General features: G+C 44.9%; 1 protein-coding gene across 3 annotated transcripts in view; it reads right to left on the bottom strand.

Moving 5' to 3' along the window:
• The window catches only part of AMOTL1 (angiomotin like 1), a 135,512-nt gene extending 123,456 nt beyond the window's left edge, over nt 1-12,056 (bottom strand). The window contains exon 1 of one of the 3 annotated variants that reach the window (XM_054437360.2): nt 11,471-12,056. In XM_054437360.2, the coding sequence (XP_054293335.2) occupies nt 11,471-11,564 (94 nt within the window). In that variant the 5' untranslated portion in view covers nt 11,565-12,056. The remainder of the gene's footprint in view (nt 1-11,470) is intronic. The other 2 variants (XM_054437362.2, XM_054437364.2) reach the window with 2 other exon arrangements.
• Nucleotides 12,057-12,257: the final 201 nt, after the last annotated feature.

Here is a 12,257-nt window from a genome sequence, read left to right as displayed (position 1 = left end):
AGGCAGCAGCCAGCAAGAGACAGCAAACCATCCCTGAATATGTTTCCCCAATTTTGCCAAGGAACATTCTTTTTTTATCCCCTTTTATAATCTGACCTGTCCCATTTTCTGGCAGAGAGCCCTAGGAAGGCAAGCACTGCCTTTTCTGTCCATATTCCAATGTAAGATGGAAAAAGGAGGAGGGAGCAAGAGGAGGCGAGCGGGGGCTGAGGAGGGTGCAACTGACTTAGGGAAACAGAAGAAGAGATGGAGGAGGGAAAAAAGAGAGTGAGAAGAGGAGAGAAACTGGAAAGGAGAGGGGGTGAACAGGAGAGAGAGAGCAAATCATGAATATCAAATTAATTTAATGTGTCCACACTGGGCAAAACTGATTTGAGGAGTGTGAGAGTAATAAAAAACAAACAGGATAAATTCCACAACGATCATCCAGCAAGAACGTGCCCCAGAAACCATAATCATAGTATCCTTGAACAAATCACACTAGTAATTTATATACTCTTTAGACTCCCTTAGTGCTTAACAACTGATGAAATATCGTTTCTGGGGAGTCACGCTTGTGTTTAATTTTCAGGAATGAATGGCCACTGTTCCATTTATTTCTAGCAGAAACATCTTTTTGGCAGGGAAAATGCCCTTCCCATTTTCCTGTGTGTGTGTGTGTGTGTGTGTGTGTGCTGTGTGAATGCATGTGAGCATATATATGTTTTATCCCATTACTCCAGTCCTTGATCTTTTTTTTCTTTTTTTAGCCAAAGCAGATAACCATTTATCTTCAGAATTTATTGTCATTTTCCCCCTTCTTACTCCATTCTCTCTCCTAACTAGAATATCCTGAAATAAAACTCACTTCCTGAGCAATGTGTAATATCACTTTGCAAACCAATATTAGGGGAGTGGTGATCAATTTTACATCCAAGTTTGAGTCCACCTGCCCTGAATTGTGCTTTTGTATTCTCCTTAGGCTTCTACTGCCTTGTCCCAAATTGTGCTGCTGCAAAGGTTTCGTTTCCTTTAGAAATAGTATCAGCACTATTGGGAAACCAGGGGAGATTTCGTGTCCCAGGGACTCTGTGCTGCAATACATAGGAATGAATGGATGGAAAGGGCAGAAAGGGCAGGAAATAAATGAAGGAAGCAAAGAGGAGTCTTTATGGTTGTTGTTGCAGATCAATATTCAGATAATATTGATCATTATTTGGTGGTCTAAAAAATAAAATATATATGTATATATAGTTTTGAGTGCCTACCAGTCATTTTTTGTTCAAGAAATACGTACTGAATATCCATGTATTGTACTGCCTGTCCCTGTGCTGGATACTTTAACATATTTATTCAATTCCCAATACAGTCTCCCTAGGAGGAGACCAACTTGTACATTTTCCTTCCTAGAAAACCAAAACTGGCTCTGGAGCCAGAGATTATATGTTGAATCTAATCTTTGCCTCTAGCCAAACGACTCTGGGCAGATCCTTTAACCTCTCTGAGCCTCTGTTTCCTCCTTCAGAAAATGAAAATAATTTCATCTGCTTCACTAAGTTGTTCTGAGAATGAAATAAACTAATGTGCCCAACAAGATTAATCATGGAAAAGACTGAGTTACTCAGATTTGGGGAAGTGTAACAACGCTAAACTATTCTGTGATTGTTTTGTTGGAACAGGAGGCCAAACCACACCCCCGTGGTAGGGTGAGGTTTCCTGCGAAGGGAATTGAATTTTCCACTGTCAATCATCCTGAGAAAAAGTTAGCTCTCAGAAGCTGTGTTCAGGGCTTGAGGAGGAGGATGGCAGGATACATAGGCTTCTAAAGGGTGGAGAGATCTAGGGTACATCACGGGAGCAAGGCAGGGGATAGGGACGCCCCTGTCAGTTGGAGGCCAGCTCAAGGCTACGCAGGCATAGTCAACCCAATCCCAAAACCTAGGACAGGTGTAGGCTTGTGTCGCAATCAGAAGGACCTGGGCCCACTCAGAGAGTGCACAGGAGAGTAGCATCCTCATCCCTGCAGCCAAGACAGAGTAGGACCCTGGGAAACCAGTCAGGCTCTCAAGTAAGCAAAGGCCAAGCCTCCAAGTTCTGGTGTGAGTAGGGGCAGCAGCAGCAACAGCCAGTGTCAAGTGGAGAAGAGAGGGCATGGAGCAATTATCATGGTGTTCACGGGCCTCAATATGGTGTTTCTGAATCCCAGCTCCCCTGACAAGACACTAGAGCAGCCAGAACTGACTCTGTGCATGCAAATAAGCACCACCTAAGGATTCCTGGACCATAAAACTGGAGGGTGGCCTTTAAAAAGATTCATTTCTTAGTAAGATGGGCAGGCAAATGCTTGGAAATTGTTATATTTGGGGGTACCACTGTGGGTAACATGACCCAAGCCATAAGCTGGGTACAATGGTTATATGCATAAAGTATAAAGTGCCTGACACAGTAGGTGAATCCAGCCTGGTTCCTTTCTCCTTTTTCATCCCCATAAAAATGAGAGGGAGGAAACTTTACATTTGTCTTAGAACAGATTTTTTCAAAAGTCTTGAATCTCAACCCATCTTTCTGAAACAGGGTAGGGAAGAGGAGATAAGTGACAGTATTTTTTAACTTATATGCCAAATCTTTCAGAAAGCTTTGACCATACTTGAAGATATCAGACAGAAAGATATTTAATGGTGGTTACTACAATCAGTCACTTCTCACATAATGCATTTAATCCTCACCACCACGGGCTGCGGTCAATACTATTATTATCCCCATTGTATCAGGCAGGGTCCTATCAGGAAATAGATGGTATGTGCAAAAGGAGTGACTGAAGACAGTCTAATGAAGCAACTATTTACAAAAGGGTTAAAGGAAAACAGCAAATGATGATGAAGCACCCTGGGGCTAGTCACCACGAGGAGCTGCTACCATCCCTGTGATGGTTAGTTTTAGGTGTCGACTTGACTAAATTCAGGGATAGCTAGAGAGATGATGATGCATTATTTCTGGGTGTGTCTATGAGGGTGTTTCCAGAAGAGGCTGACATTTGAGTAGGTAGACTGAGTGGGGAAGATCTGCCTTCAATGTGGATAGGCACCATCCACTGGCTGGGGGCCTGGATGGAACCAAAAGGGCTGAGGAAAGGCAAATCCTTGCTGTCTCTTCAAGAGCTGAGACACTCTTCTTCTGCCCTTGGACATCAGAACTCCAGGTTGTTTGGCTTTTGAACTCCAGTACTCACACCAGTGGTTACCCAGGTTCTCAGGCCTTTGGCCTTGGGCTGAGAGTTACATCATCATGTTCCATGGTTCTGAGGATTTCAGACTTGGACTGAGCCTCACCATGGCTTCCATGGTTCCCCAGCTTACAGACAGCCTGTCACGGGACTTCTCACCCTCCATAATCACAAGAGCAGATTCCCCTAATAAATTCCCTCTCATTCAACTATACCTATATATATCCTATTGGTTCTGTCTCTCTGGAGAACCCTAATACAACCCATAAGCTGGAAGGGGAAGTTATCAGAATCCAGCAAGACAGGATGCTATAAGAGAGGGCCATTCTATAGTATCTGTGGCCTTCAGTAGAATCACACAGCCATATTATCCCACAGCTTGATGGGAAGGAAGTAGGTACACTGGGTTCTCTTTCTTACCACCCTCCTGTATCCTGCCAGTGCCTCTTATTGGTCAAATACAACAGGAATCCAGGTGATGCATTCCAAAAGGTAAGTGTTTCAGGGCACAGAGAAGAGTGATAAAGGATGGTAAGTGGGTCTGGAAAAGCATCAGAAAATAGTACATGATTTTAAAGTTTAGGAAAAGAAGATACAGATTAAGTAACTTGTCTATGGTCATAAAGCAAATAAGAGGTGGAGCTAAAATTCATCACTCAGTATGACTTGATACCCATGCTCTTAACCACTAAGATGTGCTTCCTATAACTTGTTAGGAAGATTGCTAGTCATCCAGCATCTCTTTCTCCCTGTACCCTACCCAGCTATTCTCTGATAATAGACTCCATCCTATCCCCACCCAGTTTTCCCAGTCTTCCTGGAACTGCGGGTAGCCACGTGACTAAAGTTCAGGCCAATGGAATATAAGTGAACACCATTAGATGTGTGCAGGTTTCAGGTTGTGCCCACCACTTTCTTTCTCCCTCGTCTATGGACTAGAATGCGGATGTGATAGTAGAAGCTGAAACAGTCACCTTGAACCACTGCATGGAAATTACTTTTGAGGATATAGTGCACCCTGAAGCCACCAGATCAGCACTGGACTGTTCATGCTCTAAGTGAAAAAGAAATAAACTTACATATTGTTTAAGTAACTGTCATTTTGGCCTTTGTTATAGCAGCCCAACCTATATCCTAAATAATACCAAGACCAAGCACCCATATGGCCCAAATGAGGCTCAGTCATAATGGTTTGAGCAATAAGAGAAATATGACTGGTATAGTCAGCTAGTGATCACCAATGTGTGTCTTCTCCTCTTTTTCCTGGCATATAACTAGATTACATTTTCCACCCCACCCCATTCCATCTGGGTGAGGCTGTGAGACTAGTTCTTACCCTTGGAAAATGAGGGGAAGTGAGTATTTTGCCTCCAGGCTGAGGCAATCAAGGGTGAACATTCTTGCTCACCTGATTCACTTACCTGACAAATGGATGCAAAGCATCACTGAAAGAATCTGAGCCCCCAGAAGATGGTGAAGCCAGGAAATGGAAGAAGCCGGGGTCCTCAATGACACATGAAGCACAGCCCTCTGACAGCTCTACACTTGACCACTGCACAAGCAAGAAACGCAGTCTTCCTTGTGTTAAGCCACTGACACTGGGGTTTAGCCTATCCTAACTAAGGCATAAACACTGTGTTCCAGAGCTGCGATCTCATCCCGTATTTTTGGAGGACAAGGGGGTAAGAGGAGACTGGGAAATATTTAAGTTATTATCTTAAAGAAGTTATACAAATGTCATCATTTGTCCTAATAAGACCCAGCATACATCCTGCCCGAATGAGGAAGGCCAGAATAGCACAAGAAAACCCTTTCTCCTTGCATATTGGCCCTCAGGGGAGTTAGCCCTGGTGGCTCCCAAGAATGCTATTCTCATGACACACTCCTCTCCTGGCACTCACAGGCCAGTTCACCAGGTCTGAGCAGAGACAGCAGCAATTGAGCTCCCTGAGGCATGCCAGAGGGTCAAGCAACCCCAAAGGGCAACAAATTATGAAAGGTTAAGAAAACAAGGAACCAGTTTGCTTGTGGGTGGTGAGAGTGAGCTCCCCCACCTCTTCTTTCTAATGTCCAGGTTTTCTAAAATAAGCACATATTACTTTTATACTAAAAAACTAAAGTTTAAAAATTGGACTTTTAAAACTTCAATTTTTAAGAAAGATAAAAAAATAAGCTGGATAAGCCCCAGGAATAAATGTAGGAGATACAGGTCACAGAAGAAAGGATCCAGTCCTCAAGGCACTGTTACAACAAGCAGAAAGGCCAGTCTTAGAGATACACAACTGAAAAGATAAAGTGTCTCAGGGGTGACACCCTCACTCCGTCATTCAACAAATATTTGCTGAAGATTAACTTGTGCTGGGCACTGTGCTGGCTGCTAGATTTACAAAGAAGAATAAGGTGGCCACAGTGTAACGCAGTTGTTCACAATCTTAGCTGCACATTGAAATCACTTGAGATGTGATTAAACCCAAGCAAACAAAAAAACACAATAACATTGATGCTTGGGTCCACATCCCAGAGATTTGGATGTAATCATTCAGGATTGGGAACTGGTCTCAGGACTTCTAAAAGCTCCTCCTGGTTCTAAAGTGCAGCCAAAATTGAAAACCACCAGGAGCACATGACACATGGGATTAGTGTTGAAGGCTAGATAGGAGCAAGCCAGGGGAGAAAGGGAGAAGGGGGAAGAGGAGCATGCAGGTGGAGGAAACCAAGCTGAATGTAGACGATTGCCCCATAGATCCATACAACTAGAATGTCATAGTGGGTATGAGTGATGCAGGTTATGGCGTTCCCCCATGTCAAACCAAATATCTATCCTCCAGGTAGAGGAGAGTCAGTCAAGGTTATTCACAGGGCAGACATGGTCACATCTGGGTTCATCCCAACTCTCCACACATCCTTTCTAACCCTCTCAGATGGCCGTAACTTCTAGCCATGCATGGAACTACAGAAAGGCTATGGAAAGGTGTGGGCTTTGCCTCCTCAGAAAATGTTACCACCATCTCAAGAAAGAAAGCATATTTCTCGACACTCCATCATGGCCACCTTCGATACAGCATTCATCCAGAGATACACCCCTTTCTCTACTGCCTTTTAAAAAATCCCCTTTTTGGTGACTTAATTTTATTACATGATCTTGCTGCAACACTGAGAATCAATCCCCCAAGGAGCCAATAGTTATTCACTTGCACACTGATATAAAAATTCAAAGGTGGAATGGACTACCAATCATGAGTCAAAAAAGTAGTGGAACTATCACCAAAACCTCAGATGGAAAACCATTCCACATGTGGCTCCAGGGACAAATCACTAAATAATTCCCCTGACCTAATCACCATTCCTGACTACCTCCTTTTGGAGACTAGGTAAGTTGTAGAGAACTTTCCAGAAATAAAAACGGTTTGATTAGTAGGTGGGATAACTGATAAAAGCTATTTTATCCTTCAATCTTGGGAAATAAGTATGTTCTAAATGAATAATAATAATAAAACAATAAAATAAAAGCACTTCCTGAATTCCAAGCACATTCAATACATGCACTTTACACACACCATTTACCATATCCACACAAGGTCCCAATTGAGTTGATTAAATAACTGAGGCTTAAAGCAGTTTAATCACCTGCCCAAGGTCACAAGAAACTGCAAGAGAATTCAAACTAAATTTTTAGGACTTCTGTGATGATACGATATAATAAATAATACACATATATGTGGTTTTCATACCTGGTTCTCAGCACAGAGCTCCTAAAACCCTTGAAATTTCCTGAGTGATAGAGGTGACAGGAGCATCTTTCTTTTATTCATAACAAGTACCTTTTAACCATACCTGAGTTTATGCTAATGAGATAACTGATGGCTGAAAGTCCTTAGCTTCAGGATGGGGGCTGGTTGTGGGAAGAATCAACCATATTATTAAAAGGTTGGAATTCAATTAGAACACTTGGACACAGGGTGGAGAATATCACACACTGGGTCCTGTCCTGGGGTGGGGGGATGGGGGAGGGATAGCATTATGTCATAATGTCATAATGTATGGGGGATGGGGGAGGGATAGCATTATGTCATAATATAAATGGGTTATTTACATTATGTTAAATAGTTAATGGGTGCAGCAAACCAACATGGTACATGTATACCTATGTAACAAACCTGCACGTTGTGCACATGTACCCTAGAACTTAAAGTATAAAAAAAAGAAAACTTTGTTAGCAGGTCAAGGAAAATAAAGATCAAGAGCCAAGGAAGGCATTCCCTGGGATAAAAATAATAAATTTCAACAAATCAACAACAAAAGTAACTTTATAATATTGATTTAAAAAACCATATTTCTTCAATGCTAAGATGTCATCTTTTCACATTTTAATATCATAGACATAATAGCTAACATTCATCTTGCACTTACTTTGTATCAGGTTCTGTTATGTGTGCTTTACATGTGCTGACTCATAGAATATGGGATATTTAATGGAGTGAAAAATTTCATCTTTTGCTCTCTAAAAAGTTGTTATTAAACCAATGTTACAAACTTAAACTCCATGACTGTTTAGAATCCAGGAACCATTGTAGGTGCAGAAATAAATAGTGCTTACAGATATACATTAATAAAAATTACATTGAGGAAAAAAAAAGTTGGAATTTCCAGCCCCACCAACCTACTCTCCCCCTCCCCACCTCCCCATCCACTCTGCCGCCCACCCTTCCACACACACACCTGACCTCTGGGGAGGGGAAAGGGACTGGGGATTGAGTTAATCACCCATGGCCAATGATTAAATCAATCATGCCTAATGGAACATCCATAAAAACCCTAAATGAGGGGGTATGGAGAGTTTCTGACTTAGTGAAACTATCCATGTGCCCGGAGGGTGGTGCACCCCAACTCTAAAAGGACAGAAGCTCCTATGTTTTGGACCCTTCCAGACTTCACCTTTTGCATCTCCTCATCCAGCTGTTCATTTATATCCTTTATAATAACCTGGTAAACATAAGCATAGTGCTTCCCTGAGTTCTCTAAGCTATTAAAGTAAATTATAGAAACCAAAAGAAGGTTGTAGGAAGCCCTGATTTGTAGCCAAGTTGGACATAAGTGTGGGTAATATGTGGACCCACCACTTGCCGTTGATATCTGAAGTGGTAGGTAGTCTTGCAGGACTGAGCCCTTAACCTATAGGGCCTGTGCTGACTCTGGGTAGTGGTAAAATTTAATTAAATTGTAGGACATCTGGTTGGTGGCTGCAAAATATTGAAGAATTACTTGGTGTGGAAAACCCACACATTGGGTGTCAGAAGTATTGTGAGTACAGGCCAGGCACAGTGGCTTACGCCTGTAATCCTAGCACTTTGGGAGGCTGACAGAGGGGGGCAGATCACCCTCTGTCACTCCAGAGGTCAGGAGTTCGAGACCAGCCTGGCTAACATGGCAAAACCCTGTCTCTACTAAATTTCCAAAAATTAGCTGGGCATGGTGGCGGGCACCTGTAATCCCAGCTACTTGGGAGGCTGAGGCAGTAGAATAGGTTGAACCCAGGAGACAGAGGTTGCAGTAAGCCGAGATCATGCCACTGCACTCCCACCTGGGCGACAGAGTGAGACACCATCACAAAAAAAAAAAAAAAAAAAAAAAAAGAAGAAGTAGTATTGTGAGTAGAGAAATAATTTTCTTTTAACTTTGCTCTGCTTCTTCTTATATTCTGGCCAGGAGTGAACCTGTGCTCATCTGTGCTCCAGAAAGAATGGCTGCTTGACAAGCTCATCAACTGCTCTAAGAGGCATTTTTCCTGCTGTGTGTCTAAGAAAAGCACCAAAAAACCATCATGGCTCTTTCCAAGGGAGAAATGACAGCTCTGTCTTTGACCTGAATAGCATGAAAATGAGGCAGTCTGATCCAGAGAGCTGCTCTGTCATGGAGAGAATAACCCTTGGGGACACCATGTACCCAAACAGCATGGCACATGAATATAAACAATGAATACCAATGGCTATAGGCCTCCTTTGGCTTACAGCCCCTCACAGAACTTTAAGAGAACAGAACTGGAAGACACCTTAGGGATCACCAGGCACAACCCCCGCATTTTGCAGATAAGGAAACTGAGGCTAGTTAGCATGTCTATTGAAGCTGGAGCAGGGTGAAAGCTAGAACCTTGATCTCAAACTCTCAGACTTCTGTTTTGTTTTCTCTATCACCCTGCAAGCCCAGAACCCAGAAGGGAACCCCATGGTTCCCATCATGCTGCTATAGACTGAATATTTATATCCCCTCAAAATTCATGTGTTGAAACCTAATCCTCAATGTGATGGTACTTGGAGGTGAGGCCTTTGGGAAGTGATGGAGCTCTCACCAGAGGGATTAGTGCCCTTGGAAAAGAGACCGCAAGAGCTCCCTGGCCCTTTTCTGCCGTGTCGAGGACACAGTGAGAAGATAGCCATCTATGAACCAGGAAGCAGGCCCTCACCAGACACTGAACCTGCCAGTTTCTTGATCTTGGAATTCCCAGCCTCCAGAACTGGTGAGAAATAAATTTCTGCTGTTTACAAACTACCCAATCTGTTTTTGATAGAACAACCCAAATGGACTAAGACACACACTCTAATCTCCTCATGAGAAACTGGGCTTTTACCATAGGGGAGCTGAAGAGAAAAAAACATTGTTTTTTATTTTCTACTGCTAATTTGAAAGGATACCCATATTATCAGTGCCTCATGGGGGAAGTCCAGTCTGTAAGTCCCAGAGGGAGATATGGAGATGAAAAAGGGTCAAATACCTGGGCCTTCCTGCAGCACAAATCATTCTGTGAATGCAAATAATTTAGTAGTTATACAGTCTGATTTCCCAGAGCAAGCAATGCTCATCCTACCATTGCTTATGTTTATGTACAATTTAAGAGGACCAAATGGCTTCGTCGCACTGTGGAGTGTCAATGCTGGTGTCATTAACATACAATTATACATGCGTGGAGCAGATCATCAAGTACCTGCCCTCTTAATAAATCACATCATGCAAAGCTATGGTGTAGATGTCACTTTCATTTCATAAAATGATTCACCACAGTATGTCTTAAAAAGCTAGTTTTGCTCATGCATTTAGTCTACAATTCCATTGATAGAGATGTGATTGCCTCGCAACTTGTCAGAAACACAGCCTCTGAATAAAACATGGTACTCCTCCCTGCCACAGAACGCCAACCTTGATCCAGATCTATTTTGGGCGCTTGGCTCCTAGAAATGAATGAAAGTCGTTGTTGAGGTGGAATTTTGCTTCAGGTCCTGTGGGACTTGATGAGGACATTCTTCCCAGCACAAGAAGCTGACCAGGGACAGGGTGCCACAGCTGAGCGTGTTACTGAGGATAAACATATTTAAACCGCTGTTTGTGGACAGTTCCCCTCCTCCTTTACTGTCAACATATATCATAAAATAAATCCTTTCATTTCATCTTAGGAAGGCAAGATATTCAGGCTAGTAATGAAAGAACAGTAAGGAGAGACCAGTAGCAGCTAAACTAACCTTGAAAGCAGAAGAAAAAAAAAAGAGAGCCACTAAGCCACCGAGTGAGAATGAGTGGCAGGAAGAGTTAGAGAGATCCTGCCCATTCGCATTCGCATTTCTTTCTCTTCACTCTCTCTTCAGCCTGTCTCTTGACAAGAGTGTCCCGGTTCACCCATCACAAATCTCCACTTAACCATGACAGGCATGAGGATGGAACGTCCTATCTAGAGACACCTACAGGCTAACCGAGGAATAGAAATCAGGGAGGGAAGCAGCTCCTAGGTCTTACAGTTTAATGATTACACCGCCGTCTTCAGACCCTGACTTCATTAAATTCAGGGTAAGGACGACCCACACGACGTCCTTCTCGTGCCAGGTACTTGGCAACACAGAACCAGTCGCCGCTGTGTCCTCCCGGCAAGATGAGCGCAGGTTACAGAAGCCCCAGGTCTGGAAGTTTGCTATGCCAGGCTCCTCGGAACAGCACCACTGCCCCAGACGAACACGCACACACACGCACACACACACACACACACACACACACACACACACACACACGCACGGCTTACTGGACACTTGCCCTGCCACCCCCGAAAGCGCAGCGCCGAGTAGAGGCCGGTTCCGGCCGCGAAGGCAGCAGGTGTCCCCTGACCCTTTCCCTCCGTCCCCCAACCCCAGCCCCATCCCTAGCTGAGTTCATCTGGACGCCCCCCAAACTCGCAGTTCTCGGGCAGAATTGCGACCAACAAATAAAACACAAAATGAGCAGACTTACCTAACTCGTCTGGGCTGTAGGATGCGGGCGAGGCTTCCACAAACTCACTGTCTGGGGGAGAAAAAAAGCAGAAAACAACTCGAATCGCTACCATTCAGGGCGGACCCACCAAGCATCAGCTCAAGTGCAGGTCCCCGGGAAAAGCGCGGGCTTCTCTCTCCCAGCGCTCAGAATCCGTGAGCCGGAGGCCCCGCGGGATTCAGACCGCCAGATCCCCAGGGAGTGACAAATTGCCGCAGAAACTTGGGGGGCAACTCGGCCCGGGCACCGCGCGGCTTCCAGGCGCGGTCAGGCGCACGCCAACTTTCCCCGCGTGCCACCCCGCGGCTCCCCCGGCCGGGCGCTGGGCCGCGGCCGCATCTTCTGCCCTCAGCCCGCAGGGCGCATTGCTCTGTCTGCCGGGCCTGGCGCCGACACCCCAGCGCCGAGGAGCCGCGAAGTTTTCCCGCGGTCCCGGGGGCCCGAGGGCGCGCAGCAGCGGCGGCGGCGGCGGCGGCGGCGAGCACCCCTCGCCCACCCAGGCGCCCCGCGCATCCCCGCTCGTTGCTAGGCGACCGTGGCCGTCACGCTCCGCAGACGCGCGCGCGGCCTCCCAACTCCCGGCTGGCGGAATCCTCCCTCGTCCCCGCCCCGTTTGCCCATTTTCCAAAAAATCAGAGCATAACCCGTTCTAACCCGATTCCCTGCTCTTTTATGTTATGTCTGCCCTCCTCTGATGCTTGGGAAATCGTTTGTTCTGTGGGCTTCTCCTGAGGAGATGGAGGATTTTCAGAGCTTGCGGAAAGGT

The sequence above is a fragment of the Pongo pygmaeus genome, chromosome 9, assembly GCF_028885625.2.
Source record: "Pongo pygmaeus isolate AG05252 chromosome 9, NHGRI_mPonPyg2-v2.0_pri, whole genome shotgun sequence".
NCBI classification, from domain to species: Eukaryota; Metazoa; Chordata; class Mammalia; order Primates; family Hominidae; genus Pongo; species Pongo pygmaeus.
This window is presented reverse-complemented; position numbering and strand designations above follow the sequence as displayed.